Source organism: Urocampus carinirostris, chromosome 1 (assembly GCF_059441175.1).
Source record: "Urocampus carinirostris isolate Australia breed hairy pipefish chromosome 1, RoL_Ucar_1.0, whole genome shotgun sequence".
In the NCBI taxonomy this organism is placed as follows: Eukaryota; Metazoa; Chordata; class Actinopteri; order Syngnathiformes; family Syngnathidae; genus Urocampus; species Urocampus carinirostris.
In genome coordinates this window covers 73,947,406-73,964,278 of record NC_142349.1, presented here as the reverse complement: position 1 = coordinate 73,964,278, position 16,873 = coordinate 73,947,406, and the positions used below count along the sequence as shown (strand labels likewise).

Below are 16,873 nucleotides of genomic sequence, written 5' to 3'. Positions count from 1 at the left end.
CCAGCGGGCTGGCCGAGGATCGATTGTCCGATTCCCCGCGTGCCAGCGCGCCGGTCACGTTCCCTGACGCAAGCCGCCGGAGGGGAACATTGATTATTCATGTGGCCCTCCCACGGGCCCCCACCCCCGCCCTTGCCGGGGGCCTCCGTCGTCCCGTCGGGAGCGGGCTCACTCGGGTTCCAGCTCGGCGTGCGCTCCATGTCCTGGCGGCAGATCTTCCCGTCGGCGCCCCCCGAAGGCGGCGGCGAGCGGAGGCCGGTCCCGGCCGCCCCGTCCTTGGCCGCCTTCACGGCGTGCGCCGTGCCGGCTTCGTGCCGCGCCCGTAGCCGCTTCCTCAACCTGCGCGACAGCGTCAAGAAGAGTCCCACCAGGGCCGGCGCCAAGGTGGCCGGCGCCCGCTACGCCAAGGTAGAACGCGCAATATTTGGGCTCCTTGAGGAACACTTCGTCCCACTTTCATTTGACGGGACTTTTTCGCCCGTCTCTTCAGTCCCGGTTCATTTCTCGATCGGAGACTAAACCTTTTGGACGCCTCGTTTGAAGATTCTCGAGATCTGGCAGAGTTAAATGTGTCTACTTGTTTCCAAATTTGGTCCTGATGGAACTGGTCCGGGGTAGCACGGCGGCGCAGTGGTTAGCGCGTGTGGGGCACAGTTCTGAGGTCATGAGATAGAACCTCCTGTGTGGAGTTTGCATGTTTTCCCCGCGCTTGCGTGGGTTTCCTCCGGGCACTCCGGTTTTCTCCCATATTCCAAAAACATGCATGTCAGGTTAATTGGCCGGTCCAGATTGTCCCTAGGTGTGAATGAGCGAGTGACCTGTGTGTCCCTGCGTGCCCTGCCCACTGCCCGTAGATGGCTGGGATGGGCTCCAGCACCCCCGCGACCCTGCTGAGGATAAGCGGTGCAGATAATGGATGGATGGATGGATGGAACTGATCATATAAATGTGACCTCCCCATGTTGGTGGTTAACCATTTGGTCAACAAAGGCGGCTGAGCAACGGTTGCAAAACTTTGTCCTTCATCCATTGCTGGGATCTCTTATTTCGGATATTTTTGCCGGTCACTCATTCTCTCTTTTGTGTCTGTTAGTCTCTGTCTCTCTTTCTCTGCAACCATTTTGTCTCTTTCTCTGTCTTTCTCTTTGTTTCTCTGCCTCCCTGTCTGTCTCTTCTATTATCTATCTGTCTTTTTCTCTTTACTTTTCTTTCTGTATCTTCCTGTTTCTCTTTTATCAATTTTTCTGTTTCTTTCCGCCCCCCTCTTTCTCTGTCTCTCTGTGTCCCTGTCCCTTTCTCTGTTTCTGTCACTTGGCTCTCGCCCTCTCCCTCCCTCTTGCCTTTTTCTTTCTCTCTCCCAGTCACTTTCTCTACCTCTTGTTGCTCTCTCTCTGTCCCTTTGTCTTTTATCTCTGTCTGTCCCTGTGCCCCTTCTCTCTTTCTGTCTCAACTTTCTATATCTTTGCCTTGTTTCTCTTTCTTTGTCTCTATTACTCTTTTTCTGCCTCTCCTTTTCCTCTCCCATTTATTCCTTTAGTATGTTTTCTCTCTCTTTTTCTCCCTTGTTCTCTTTCTGTCTCTTTCTCTTTTTTTCTCATCTTTTTGGTTCTCTTTGCATCTCTGTTTCTGTCTCCTCAACCTCTGTGTGTTTCTCTTGTCTCTATTCTCTCTCGTTTTCTCTCTCTCTCTCTCTCTCTCTCTCTCTCTCTCTCTCTCTCTCTCTCTCTTCTTTTTTTGTCTCATTATCTTTCTATCTCTCTTAACTCCTCACAGTTTTCTCTCTTTTTGTGTCTCTTCTCTCCCACTCTCTTTCTGTCACTGTGTTTTCATCTAAGCTTATGATTCACTCATTCTGGAATAAGCACTCTGCTTTGCAGCAAAGAGAACCTAATGCAAATTTAAGTGGGGTCAACAAAATCTATATCACAATTTCAGCACTCCTTGAATTGGCGTTGGCTCAACAATGTCATCACATCACACCTCGCTGGCGAATGGCTTCTGTGAAATGGCCTGGAGTCGGGCCTTATGTGTCCTGATGTAGCTTCCGACGGCTCTTTTCTTCTCCTGACGTGTTTTTGTGTTGTTGTTATCGTCTTCCAGGCCAATCCTGCTCCTGTCCTGATCAACGCAGACAGCCTGGACACGCCCCCTTACGTGAGTGCAGTCTTCTTTCTCCTTCTGACTCCAAATTCTAAATGGTAAATGGTCTGCATTTCTATAGCGCTTTTCAAGTCAATGAAGACCTCCCAAAGCGCTTTACAATGTGCTCCACACTTACCCATTCACACACACACTCACACACCAATAGGGAGTCAGCCTCCAAACGTTTTGAGGATAATCAAGATGCTAAATGGTAAATGGCCTGCATTTCTGTAGCGCTTTCCAAGTCAATGAAGACCTCCCAACGCGCTGTACAATGTGCTTCACACTTACGCATTCACACACATACTCGCACACCAATAGGGAGTCAGCCATGCAAGGCTCCTACCTGCTTATTGGGGGCATTAGGGATTCACTGTCTTGCCCAAGGACACTTGCTTCATGCTAAAAAATTATGCTAATGGTTACATGATAACGGCTAAATGTTTACAAATTATGCTAATGCATACATGCTAATGGGTTATGCTAATGGTTACATGCTAAAAAGTGATGCTTACAGCTAAATGCTAACTGCTTCATGCTAAAAAAGTATGCTAAAGCTAACATGCTAACGGCTACATATTAACAAAGAACCACAGAACCAATTTAAAAATTACAAATACGTCTCTCTGAGTTAATAACTTTCTGCTAACTCATAATGCAAAAAATTCAACGCTACCGGTTCTTGCATCACAACTCTCACAATTGCCTCGGGAATTGTCTAGTATCTTTTATTGTCTGACTAATGGAATAACAAAAGCATAATATTTCTAATGTATGAAAAATATTCGTAATTTGGATTTATTCAGGTTGGTATCGATTGAATTGTAATTGTGACACTGGCTTTTATTTTGAACCCCAAAAAATAAACAGGCACGTTCCAAAGACCTAAAAAGGCTGTAAAACAGGACACCTTCCTGCTTAGGCCCTCAAAGAATTCTGGGAAGTGTAGTATTGTGATCCAACAAGGCTAAAAAGTAGCGCCTAAATGGCTGATCGCATGCGAGGGCCCTCCAGCCCGACCGAGGCCGTCGACCGAAATGAAATATATGCTCGTCTGTGCAGGTGAACGGCACCGAAGCGGATTACGAGTATGAGGAGATCACGCTGGAGAGGGTAAGCGTCACCGATAGTGACGATTCTGTCGGCCGACCCGGCTAAATATGACATCCCCCTTTCATTCCGAGCAGGGCAACTCGGGTCTGGGCTTCAGCATCGCGGGCGGCGTGGACAACCCCCACATCGGCGAGGACCCCAGCATCTTCATCACCAAAGTCATCACGGGGGGGGCCGCCGCCCAAGACGGCCGCCTCAGGTTTGTGTTACTCGACGACCCCCCCTGGCTGCTTTCAGCACCGCCTGCATTATGCAAGCCCCCGTCCACCCGATCGGCTTTCCGTTTGTCCGACATTTGGCCTTTTCTTTTTCTGTGCCAACAATCAAAATGCATCGTTTCATAGTTGAAAACATTTCTGCTCAAAACATCTTCTCACATCCTCAAAGTACACCAAAGGGAAAGTTATTCCTAAATGTTGCTTTGCCTTACTAATGTTGCCAACTACCACCTTGTTTTTTCCACGCACAGGTCTAATACAGTGATATAGATAGATAGATAGATACTTTATTCATCCCCATAGGGAAATTCACACTTCCAGCAGTATCCTTTTGTTGTTTATTAAGAGATTAACAGGATGGCCTCTGGGGGCTGTGTTGTAGTTGAGCAACAGCGGAGTGGATGACGTCACACGCTAGTCCAAAAGTTCGAAGTCCCTGCCGCAGATGGAAATCTTTGTGCCCAGGGTTACACCACTTCGTGTCCACGTAGATAGCGAGTCCGCCTCCTCTCCGCTTCCCGCAGGCTTTTGTTTCTCTGTCTACCCTAACAGTGCTGAAGCCGGGTAGCTCCAGGTAGCTCCACGTTAGCCATGTTTCCATAAAAACACAGCAAACTGCACTCCCTGTACTCTTTGATGTTTTTCACCAGCACAGCCAGTTCGTCTGTCTTATTTGGTAGAGAGTTCACATTTACCATGATTACGGACAGCACCGAAGACTTATAACGCCGCTAGCCGCTTAGCCTTCATCTTAGCTCCGGCTCTGTATCCACGATAGGGCCCCCTCATCACGCCGGCACGAGAATTCTTCAGGCCAAGGAGTTGATTCCTCAAATAAACGCATTTTTGTGCGTTAAAACCCATAACCATAGGATAGAAAGTAATCCAAAGTGTAGTTGTCAAACGGGACGAAAAACAGGATAAAAGCAGACACTTAAAACAATAAATCACAAAAAGAGCTAAATAACACGGAGCTGCTGGAAAGGCTGCCGCTCGCGCCTATAATATATCACTATTGAACCATTATCTTGGTGTCCAACACCCAACAATTTCCTTGAGCGGAAACATGGTATGTGCTGTATTTATTCAAGTATAAGGACCATTTCTATCCACCCAAAGAAAAAAAGAACAGAAAGTTTGGAGTTAAACGAGGGCTGAGGGGACACAATTAGATATACGGAAGTATATTAGTTTTTGCGTAATGATTTATTAGTAGAAAATATTTTTGACCAGAATTTCATCACATTAAATATCTCGACCCACAAGACACCTAAGCTCTATTTTTGCAACAATTTCCAAATCATGATCTAAAGTAGATAAATTCTTGATAGCTCATGTGTACAAGTATGGCGTATCGTGGGAATTTTTTTGCGTGCCTATGAGCTGTAATAACAATGATAATAATGAGGCAGAGAACCATAGCGTATGTTCAGGTTAGCTGTACTGAAATCCCGCGTGTCCGACATGACGTCGCGCATAACAACACTGCCGCTGGGGCATACCATTGCACAAAGATAGAGGGGCATGTGTTACACTCACTCTAAAACAGGGGTCGGGAACACATGACTAATGAGTCATAAACAGCTCTTTTCATGAGTATGTATGGATCGCAAATAAAATGTAACCATATAATTTCTCTCTTCTGTTCTAGTCATATGGCTAAACGGTGGTTTCGGTACATGTGAAGCATTTATAACTACAGTTTACAGTCAGTGATGTACCAACATATCCCGTTTTGGCAGTAGCTCGCTAAGGAATACTTTAAATGGAAGTTCATTAAACTATGTATGTTCACTGTTGAGATACTTTATGATCGAAACCCACAGAAAACACTCAAAACACCCAAAACGCTAGCAAACCACTGAGAGCAATTTCATTGGGTAAACGGTAGAGGTGAGCATATCTCTGCACACGGCACAAATCGCACCTTTCGCTCTCGCTCTTTGCAGTCTGCGCCAAAATAGCGAAAAACACAAAAAATGACCATGACCAACCCAAAGACCCAAACAAGTTAAGCACCTCGGCACCCAAGTCGGTCATGCTTTCATCCCTGTGGATGAAACGGGACACAAGAAAGCGGCTGTGTCACTCGGGTCAGGGTGACACAACACACTCTTCTGTTCAACAGCAGGGCCCGACAGCTTTCACTGGTTTACCCCTGCCGCATCATACGGGTTTTTCTTGTGGTGAGGTAAGAGAATTCTCCCACCGTGGTCCACTGCATGTCGTAAGAGGCGAGTAAAGTGGAGGGATCGAGGGGACTGGGGATCCTCTCCTCTCTATCTCTACTCCCTAAGAGACAGCAAGGCAAAGAAAGGGGACGGGAGACCGAAAGGTCTCGCAAACCCTAGTTATAGGGTCACTAAATGTGAGAGGATGTGGAAGTAAAGCGACTGCAGATTTGAATACTAGACAAAAATACATACCAATGTATATTTTCATAAAAAAAAAAAAATCATGGGTTGAAAATGTTTTGTTTCTTTTACACAGTGGAATCCCCACTTAATTCTCCGTCTGGCGCCAAGCTGTGCATTGTGGCACTGACTGCAGGGAAGGTATTGTGTATTCGACGGCTGGGGTGTAGATCCCAAGGGTCTCCATTCCTTTCGCACGTTGGACAGGCAGCCGTTTAGGGTGGCAGGGTGGGACGCCACAGGCAACCCCGAGACCACCCCCTGATGGAGGTCTGCACCCTCCTGCTGCTTTTGCTACCCGCCACGCTTTTGCTGCGCCCTGTGTATGAACCAATATAATAATGAGGCTTAACCGTAGCATATGATCAAGTAAATTGCATTGAACTCCTGCAAGTGCAGGCACACACCACAACACTGCTGTTGTGTCATACCACTGCACAAAGGGAGGGCGCTTTGCCTCAACGCTCGTCACCTACAATGCCGAGCTTTAGCTGAGAACAAGTGGGGAAAAAATGGTATATTGAAAATTAAGGGTGTCAACACCTGCATTATCAGCTGGCAGAGATGGGAAGCTGCGTCGTGGCCGTCATAGACTTTCTGGACTAGTTTACAGGCTGGGGGCGTCGTTGGTGTCATGCTCTTTCCGGACATCAACATTTTACCTAATGTTTACTATTCTGTGTACAGTAATGCTAATTGTAATTCACCCTGGTCAATCCTGGAAGGGGGATGACTACATGTGAGGTCATTCCTCAAGGTTTCTCTTTTTTCCTCACACTGAGGTTTTTGAGTTGTTCCTTGCCCGCTTGCTGGTTTAAGATCAGGTAATTGTGCAATTTTGTAATTGTAATCCTGTGCAGTCCTTCGAGACATTTTTGTGATTAAGGGTTATATAAATAAATGTGACTTGACTTGGTGCGCTTTATCCTCGAATGAATTTATAATAAGTTCTCGTCTTAATAAACTGGTGAGGAAGGCAGGCTCTGTTGTGGGCACAGAGCTGGACAGCCTGACAACTGTAGCTGAGAGACGGGCACTGAACAAGCTGTGCTTAGTCATGGACAATTCATTACATCCATTACACAGTATCACCTCCAAACGGAAGAGCAGCTTCAGCGACAGACCGCTGTCACAGTCCTGTTCCACGGACAGACTGAGGAGATCATTTCGTCCTCATGTCATGAGGCTCTTTAACTACACCCGGGGAGAGTAAAAGCCCAAATTAAACCCCACCCCCACATTTGCATATTACCCTATTTTTATTACAGTGTGTATTTTCCGTAGCACTATTTAACTACTCTATAGCAAAACGTTAGATTGGGGCGGCAGGAGGTAGAGAGCTCGTCTTGGGATCAAGAGATCACAGGTTCAAATCCCGGCTCTTCCTTGTTACATGTCGAAGTGTCCTTGGGTAAGACACTGAATCCCTAATACCCCCAATAAGCAGGTTAGCGCTGCACGGCTGCTATTGGGAAATGTGAAGCACACTGTAAAGCGCTTTGGGAAGTCTTGACTTGAAAAGCGCTATAGAAATGCAGATCATTTTATTTCATATTTTTGTACTCTATATCTTTGTTTTATTATTTTATTTTTCAACACAAGGATACTGCTTTAAATGTGAAATTCCCTATGGGGATGACTAAAGTTATCTATCTATCTAGCTAGCTAGCTAGCTAGCTAGCTACTGTAGCTATTTGTCTAGCTACTGTATCCATTCAGCTCTCTATCTCTATTTCTCTATCCCTCTATCTCTCTATCTCCCTATCTCTCTCCATCATTCTCTATCTCTATCCATCTATCTCTATCTATGGCAGGGGTCAACAACCCTTTTGGTGTGGCGTGTCACTTTCAAATTTTCTTGTAAATCAGTGTGCCACACTAAGATTCATGACTCGTAGAACATTTTTTTCATATCCAACAGAGCTGTCATTTTACACCAGTCCAAATATACAACATGGAAAGACATTTTAATCGCATAACTCAGTGTTTTTCAACACTTTTTGAACCAAGGTACACTTTTATTTATATATCTATCTACAGTAAATACTGTAAACTTTGGGTATGAAGCTGAGAATAACCATGGCGGCCTTTGCCTATTCCAGGGTGAACGACGTCATCCTGCGGGTAAACGACGTGGATGTGGGCGACGTGACGCACAGCCGCGCCGTGGAGGCGCTGAAGGAGGCCGGCTCACTCGTTCGTCTCTACGTACGGCGCAGAAAACCTGTCGGAGATAAAATCGTGGACATCAAACTGGTCAAGGGACCCAAAGGTAGGAGACGAAGGGCCAGAAACTGTCCATTATCTGCGCCGTTTCGGCATTCATCAGGGATGTGATTTTTCCGACTATAGTCGGAATTCCGACTTTTTCACTTTCACTTTTTCACTTGGGTAGCAAACAAATTAAAAATCCGACTGTCTCACTCTTACCTTTATTGCTCTGGCGCACCCTGGCGGCCGTTAGAAAAATTGCATAAATTGGCCACATCGTTGCTCAAGCTGCAGGGTCTGAACTGCATTTGAACTGACCCTGCAGTACAGTGGAACCTCGGTTCTCGACCATAATCCGTTCCAGAACCCTGTTCGAAAACCGATTTGTTCAACGACCGAAATCGTTTTTCCCATTAAAAGTAATGTAAAATCCTTTTAATCCGTTCCAACACCCTGAATGTTTACCATGAACGTAAACATGAAGCTAACCCAGGCTAATCTTACGTTCGCGTTGGCGTAATTTTCCGTACGAAAGATTACGCTAACATGATCGTGTAAAAATAAAAAAATCAGGTCGTTTACACGTCATTTAGCACCCGGGTCTCCACAAAAAGTGGTGAGCGGTTAAAGTATAAAGAAATGAATTATGAATAGGATTTCTTACCTTTGTGGTAGTCTCCAGAAGCCATGCTTTATTCCCTCGAAAGAAGGGAAACTCGCACACCTTCTTCATATTTTGCTATTATTTCTTTCTTAAATGCAATAGTTGTACGCACTACTCTTCTTTTTTCACCTGTAGCAACTTTGCTGCTTGCACCGACCTTCTTCGGAGGCATAATAAGGGACTAAAACACTCCGTTCACCGATATTTAAAGCGAAAAGAAGTGCGCGCGCACATCATAACAGTTCTTCACGAGGGGTGGGGGCAATCTACACCCGTACGCCGCTCAGCATCGCACCCTAGCGTACCGGCGTTCGAACTCCGATTTTTTGACCGAACAGCGAAGCAAGAATTTCTCGAAATTTTTGGTCGAGAACCGATTTGTCCGAACTGAGAGGCGTTCGAAAACCGAGGTTCCACTGTATTTACAAAAAAATCAGGTATGTGGGCAAATTATTTTGTTATATAAATCTTCTAAAGATGTTACTTAAATGATTAATTTAAGCATGGTTTTGTACAAGTAAATTGCTTAAAACCCAGGAGCTTCCGCCCTGGACACCCCGAAGGGCCCACGGCCCCCAAACCCCCGGCTAGGTTTCAGACTTTTTCTCCTGACGTCAATCACATCCCTGATTCATCTTCTCACCGCCCGCCCGCAGGTCTCGGGTTTAGCATCGCGGGCGGCGTGGGCAACCAGCACATCCCGGGCGACAACGGCATCTACGTCACCAAGATCATCGAGGGCGGCGCCGCCCACAGGGACGCCCGGCTGCAAATCGGGGACAAGCTTCTTGCGGTGAGTCCGCTCGCTCGTCGGCTCCGCCCACCCGGTTCCGCCTAAAGCGGGTGTGTCCTACCTGCAGGTGAACAGCTGCTGTTTGGAGGAGGTGAGCCACGAGCACGCCGTCACCGCCTTGAAGAACACGCCCGATGTGGTCTACCTGCAAGTGGCCAAGCCCAACAACGTCTTTGTGGCCGACGCCTTCGACTCACAGCGCCTCCACGGATGTAAATTCACCTTATCACAATGTTGTTGGTTTTACTCTGTTCCTGTTCTAATTTCTTTAGCATCTATAACGGTGTTACCCAACCTTTTTGAAGCACTCAGTCCATCGAATCAAATCATTCACGGCACCACAATTGATGTGTTTTCCAAGCTAAAATGATCTTTTTTTTGGGATTGACAGTATGAAGTCAAGTCATGTTTATTTGTGACACCCTTGATCACAAAGAGACTCAAAGGGCTGCACAGACCACAGATTATTATTATTGCCAACCGCAGTCTATTATGACACCATCCCCTGATCTAAAACCTACATGAGGACAAGGAAAAACTCAAAAACCTCAACATGAGGAAAGTGTTTAACAGTCAAGTCATCTTTATTTGTGACGCCGTTAATCATTTTGAGTCGCAAAGGGCTGCACAGACCACAGATTATTGCAAACTACAGACTATTAAAACACCATCCCCTGATCTAAAACCTACATGAGGGCAAGAAAAAACTCAAAAACCTCAACATTAGGAAAATGAAGAATAGTCAAGTCATCTTTATTTGTGACACCCTTAATCACAAAGAGTCTTAAGGGCTGCACAGACCACAGATTATTGTTATTGCCAACCAGTATATTATGACACCATCCCCTGATCTAAAACCTACATGAGGGCGAGGAAAAACTCAAAAACATCAACATTAGGAAAATGAAGAAAAGTCCAGTCATCTTTATTTGTGACTCCCTTAATCACTAAGAGTCTCAAAGGGCTGCACAAACCACAGATTATTGCAAACCACAGACTATTATGACACCATCCCCTGATCTAAAAGCTACATGAGAGCAAGGAAAAACTCAAAAACCTCAACATCAGTAGCCTAGATGGTAGTGTGCCCGCTTTGAGACTGGGAGGTCGCTGGTTCGCGCCTCGGCCGAGTCATACCTTATTGGTAAAATGGCGGCGCCCTCTGTTGGCTGCGGCTGCATCGGCTCGCTACAACGGGTCAGGTGTATCGACATTTCGTTCTGTGTACATTGTTACAAAGAATGACAATACAAAGGAAATTATTATTATTATTATTATTATTATGAGGAAAGTCAAGTCATTATTATTTGTGATGCCCCATGTGGTCACTGTGGCTCAGGAGGTAATACAGGTATTTCATTTTGGTCTATTTTTGTTTTTACTTCATTCTCAACCTGGTTTTCTTGCTTTTCTAAAAAATTGATATGAACTTAAAATCAGCAAAACTATCAGTCGACCAATGTGACGACTACGTTCCAGCATTTATTAATTTTGTATCATTTTTTAAATCAACAAATTTATGTGCAAGATTATCACTTTCATTGATATATTTTATGTATTTTTTGCAGTGCAATCTTTAACCACCTCACCTAAAAAAGTTATTAAAAATACTGTACTACCTCATGAGCAGATACTTGGTCCCATTTATCTATATAGCCCTTAATCACAAGATGTCTCAAAGGACTGCACATGATTTACAGTTACACCATCGCCTTTTCTTATATAAAAATAAAAAGAGAAACGTAATCCCCTGCCACCTACTAATTTGAAGGGATATTAGTTACCTGGCCCCGGTCACTGAATAAAAGCAACCCTCCATACAAAGATACGATTGCGCAACACTATTGTGGCACACTGGTTGAAAAACACTGATCCATGATGTTACACTCCTCCATTTTTCTTAATCTTCAGGTTCCCTTTCCTTTTTGTATGACTCCTGTCCATGCACGCAACCACCCAACTCCTCTCACTATCCACCCACTTTGTCCAAGTCAAGTCGTGTTTATTTGTGACGCCCTTGATCACAAAGGGTCTCAAAGGGCTGCAAAGATTACTGCAAACCACAGACTATTATGACACCATCGCCTGATCTAAAACCTACACGAGGGCAAGGAAAAACTCAAAAACCTCAAGTTAAGTCATGTTTATTTGTGACGCCCTTCATCACAAAGACTCTCAAAGGGCTGCACAGTTCAAAGACTATTGCAAACTACAGACTATTATGACACCATCCCCTGATCTAAAACCTACATGAGGGCAAATAACACACAGATATTGTCAACAAAAAATATAGGATATTCATATGCTATAGAATAGGAGTGTGTTTTAAGCCTAGATTCAAACAGTTCCACTAAATCTCAGGGTGCAGAGCATTCCACAAAACCGGGGCCCGGATGGAGAACGCTTTTAAACCTGCGGATTTCTTCTTGGCTCTTGGGATCACTAGTACACCAGCGTTTTCAGAGCGAAGGCTCCGAAACGGAACATAGGGGTAAAGGAAATCTAAAAGATATGAGTTAGCAAGTCCATGCATGATTTGTATACGACCAACAGAACCTTGAAATCACATCTTAAGCTAACAGGGAGCCAATGCAGGTTAGCTAAAATCGGGGTCATGTGATCAAACTTTCTTGTCTTAGTCAAAAGCCTCGCTGTCCACCGCATTCTTATTTACGTACGTTTTTTCCTCACTTGTGTATGCTCAGCCTTCCCTCAACACCTGGAGAATCATATCAGCGCCCCCAATTTCCCATCTCAGCCTTTGCCGCCGCCAGCCAATCCATCTGAGCGTTATTCGCCGGCCCCCAAGAGCATGCTGGGAGATGACGACGCCTCACGGTACTTCGGCACCGCCCCTGTTTGTCTCGCTCTCGACATTGGGTCTCGATGATGTTCCCATCAGACCTCTCCGTTTAGTTCTCTTCACGCTCATTCGAGAGTTTTAAGATTGCTAATGTGCATGTTTGGAAAAAACAGAAATTAGGGCATTTAACAACATAATGGAGAATGAATGGTAAAAAAGTTTCCATTTTTAGTCACTGAGCAGCAATTTTCCCTCTAAGCTGCGTGTGTGCGCAATTGCGCACTCCCGAGAGCTTTTCCGCGCACAAGAAAATCTAGCCAGCTCACAAAAATCAGGGCTCCAAATTGCTAATTAAAAAGCGAATCAAGTCAAAGTTACAGTGCATGAAAGTAAAAATACACGGGTTCCCCTGACGCTGTGTTCTAAATACGGTATTTTGAAGTCAATGTCGAAGTAGAACGAAGTTGAGTAAAATCAGTAGAGTTTTTTGAGAACCGGCTTCTTCGGCTCGGCTCACTAAAAAGAACCGGCCTTTTCGGGCCCCAAACGGCTCTTCAGGTTGTTTTTGCTTATTTAACCCCTACACGACCAAATATGATGTAAAATTGTGCACAAAAATAACTTAAAGGAAGGGGGGAGTAGAACAAAAAAGAAAAAAATACCAAAATGAAAAAGTAGTGAAAAGCTGAGGAAAAAACAAAACAAAAGGAGAGAAAAAGAGAAAAAAGAGCAGGAAAAAAAGCCAGAAGAAAGGAAAGAAGCAAATAAAGGAAAAAAATGTAATAGGAACAAAAAAGCAAGAAAAAAGTAACAGCTAGGAAAAAATAAACACAATGCGATTTTTTAAAAAAGGAATTTAAAAAAAGGAGAAAAAAACAGGGAAAAAGAGGAAAAAGTTTGTGTTGCATTCAAATAAATTCCAACTATATTGTACTTCCACTACAAAATGTAATTAAATACAGTTGTGTATCGTGCAACCGACTCAATAATCCCCCAAAAATGTGAGTATTATGCGGCAAAAGATACCAGGAATAAAAGAAATGAAAATCTTGTGAAAGAATTGTAAAAACAAACGACGTTTGTAGGCCGTACAACCTTTGCAATAGTACATGAGTCAATTCATTCAAAAGTGAAAAATAATTTTGCATTGCCGGAAACTCTGCAAAATGTAACTTGATGTCAAGTTTTGGACGTGTTTGATAATGACTTAGTTGCCACACTTGGGATTGCTGTTGCTCACTGACTTTGTGTGAACGCTCAGACCCGTGGAAGATTACAGGGAACATTGCTGAGCAGTTAAATGGAACACATTTGCAAGAAGCCATTTTGCTCTTTACACGCAAGTGCAAAACATTTGGTAGTTCATTGCCGTGTTTGACAATAAATCCCATGAAGCATTTGCGTGTTGCCGTAATGTCTATATGGCAACTTCATGCAAAGTCAGCACATTCCAGAGTGGGGTGCTCCTAAAATTCAGGTTTATTTTCCGTGTCTAGGATTGACCTCACATGTCATCTTCATGCTAAACTGCTTATTTATACAGTGGAACCTGGGTTCTAGACCATAATCCGTTCCAGAACCCTGTTCGAAAACCGATTTGTTCGATCACAGAAATCATTTTCCCCATTAAAAATAATGTAAATCGTTTTAATCTGTTCCGACACCCTGAATGTTTACCTTGAATGTTTAACGTAAACTTAAAGCTAACCCAGGCTAATCGTACGTTCGCGTTATCGCAATCTTCCGTACGAAAGATTACGCTAAAATGAATGTGTAAAAATAAAAAAATCAGGTCGTTTACAAGTCATTTAGCACCCGGGTCTCCACAACAAGTGGTGAGCGGTTCATTGGAAAGGGGGCTCCGTTCCAACACCCTGAATTTTGGGCTCAGTTCCAACACCTTGAATGTTTAACGTAAACTTAAAGCCAACTTAGGCTAATCGTACGTGCGCGTTATCGTAATCTTCCGTACGAAAGATTACGCTAACATGAACGTGTAAAAATAAAAATTAAAAGGATAAAGAAAAGAATTATGAATAGGATTTCTTACCTTTGTGGTGGTCAGCAGAAGGCGCTCGCACACCTCCTTCATATTTTGCTATTATTTCTTTCTTAAATGCAATAGTTGTACGCACTACTTTTCTTTTTTCACCTGTAGCAACTTTGCTGCTTGCACTGACTTTCTTCTGAGGCATAGTTAGGGGCTAAAACACTTGGTACACCTATATTAAAAGCGAAAGCAAAACGAAGCACGTCCGCACGCGATAACAGTTGGTCACAAAAAGAGCGATCTACACCCGTACGCCGCTCAGCACCACACCCTAGCGTACGCATTACCGGCGTTCGATCTCCGATTTTTTTGACCGAACAGCGAAGCAAGAATTTCTTGAAATTTTTGGTCGGACTCCAATTTGTTTGACTTGAAAGGTGTTCAAAAACAGAGGTTCCACTGTACTAGGATGTAGCCTCTTCATATTGTTTAGAACAGATCGCAGGTTCGATTCCCGGCTCCTCCGTGTTATATGTCGAAGTGTCCTTGGGCAAGACACTAAATCCCTAATGCCCTCAATAAGCAAGTAGGCGTCTTGCATGGCTGCATGGCCGCTATTGGTGTGTGAGTGTGTGTGTGAATGGGTAGGTGTGAAGCACATTGTAAAGTGCTTTGGGAGGTCTTCAGTGACTTGAAAAGCACCATAGAAATGCAGACCACTTACCATTTATTAAAAGGGGTCTCCAACCTTTTTGAGGCCATAATCAACTTCAAGGGCGCCAACTGACACAAAGGGCACCATGATAATGCACTTCCGAAACGAAAATTTTAATATAAATAATCCATTACTTTAATTTTCTATCTTTCTGATGTTTTACACGAGAACTGAAATGAAATGATCTGCATTTCTATAGCGCTTTTCAAGTCAATGACTTCCCAAAGCGCTTTACAGTGTGCTTCACATTTCCCAATAGCGGGCGTGATCTGTGCAGCCATGTAAGGCGCTAACCTGCTTATTGGGGGTATTGGGGGTTCAGTGTCTTACCCAAGGACACTTCGACATGTAACACGCACGAGCCGGGATTCGAACTGGGATCCCTTGATCCCAAGACGAGCGCTCTACCTCCTGAGCTACTGCCGCCCCCAACTGATTTTTAATGATTAATACTTATTCTGAATGATTCAACAAGGTAGGCAACGGGTACACTTTAATATGCAGTATTCAATTTCTTCTACACCTTTCCATTTGTTTCAACTACAAATGCTAGAAAGGAAACAAAAAAAAATGACAACATTTTGCAGGAAATCATGTTACATTTTTCAAGACGCCTACAGTTTCATGAACTCTGCACCATGTTACAAATGATAAATGATGTCAGAACAAAATCAAACTCTTTTTAAATTAAATTAAATAAAAGTCACGTTTCTACTAATCATTTTAGATAGATAGATACTTTCTTCATCCCCGTAGGGAAATTCACACCTCCAGCAGTATCCTTGTGTTGAAAAATAAAATAAAAAAATAAAGATATAGAATACAAAAATACCCAATATAACGCTTTGCTATAGAGTATTTAAATAGTGCTATGGAAAATACACACTGTAATGAAAATAGGGTCATGTGCAAATGTGGGGGTGGGGTTTCATGTGGGCTTTTACTCCCCCGGGTGGAGATAAGGGGCCTCATGGCATGAGGAAGAAACCATCTTCTCAGTCTGTCCGTGGAACAAGACTGTGACAGGAGTCTGTTGCTGAAGCTGCTCCTCCGTTGAGAGATGATACCGTGTAGTGGATGTGATGAATTGTCCATGATTGACCACAACTTGTTCAGTGCCCGTCTCTTAGCTACAGTTGTCAGGCTGTCCAGCTCTGTGCCCACAACAGAGCCCGCCTTCCTCACCAGTTTATTAAGACGAGAGGCATCCTTCTTCTTAGCGCTGCCTCCCCAACACACTGACACATAGAAGAGGGCACTTGCCACAACAGTCTCGTAGAACGTTAGCAGGAGCTTTTTTGCAGATGTTGAAGGACGCTAGCCTTCTGAGGAATTTCTTAAGTGACCAGAATAAAAATGCCAGATGGTCCCGCATTTTTGCCAATCCGCCAAAACCTCTTTTTTTTTCTTTCCAGCCGAGAGCCCCGCAAGGTGGTCCTGCATCGCGGCACCACGGGTCTTGGCTTCAACATTGTGGGCGGAGAGGACGGTGAAGGCATCTTCATCTCCTTTATCCTGGCTGGAGGACCGGCCGACCTCTGCGGGGAGCTGAGGAAGGGCGACCGCCTCGTATCTGTACGTCCCTGGCTAAGTGACACTCTCCAATCCCATTCATCCATCCATCCATTATCGGCACCGCTTATCCTCAGTAGGGTCGCGGGGGTGCGGGAGCCCATCCCAGCTATCTTCTGGCAGTGGGGCAGGGGACACCCTGAACTGGTCGCCAGCCAGTCGCAGGGCACACAGTGAAAGACAAATTGCTCACTCATTCACACCTAGGGACAATTTAGACCGGCCAATCAACCCAACA

The 16,873-nt window shown here is 44.5% G+C and overlaps 1 protein-coding gene across 1 annotated transcript in view; it reads left to right on the top strand.

Moving 5' to 3' along the window:
• Positions 1 to 16,873, top strand: part of dlg1b (discs large MAGUK scaffold protein 1b) — a 74,416-nt gene that overhangs the window by 36,693 nt on the left and 20,850 nt on the right. Inside the window, 8 exon segments of the mRNA XM_088350594.1 lie at positions 2,101 to 2,154; positions 3,205 to 3,255; positions 3,330 to 3,454; positions 7,990 to 8,159; positions 9,419 to 9,555; positions 9,623 to 9,767; positions 12,261 to 12,393; positions 16,479 to 16,638. Coding sequence (XP_088206720.1) covers positions 2,101 to 2,154; positions 3,205 to 3,255; positions 3,330 to 3,454; positions 7,990 to 8,159; positions 9,419 to 9,555; positions 9,623 to 9,767; positions 12,261 to 12,393; positions 16,479 to 16,638 — 975 coding nt within the window.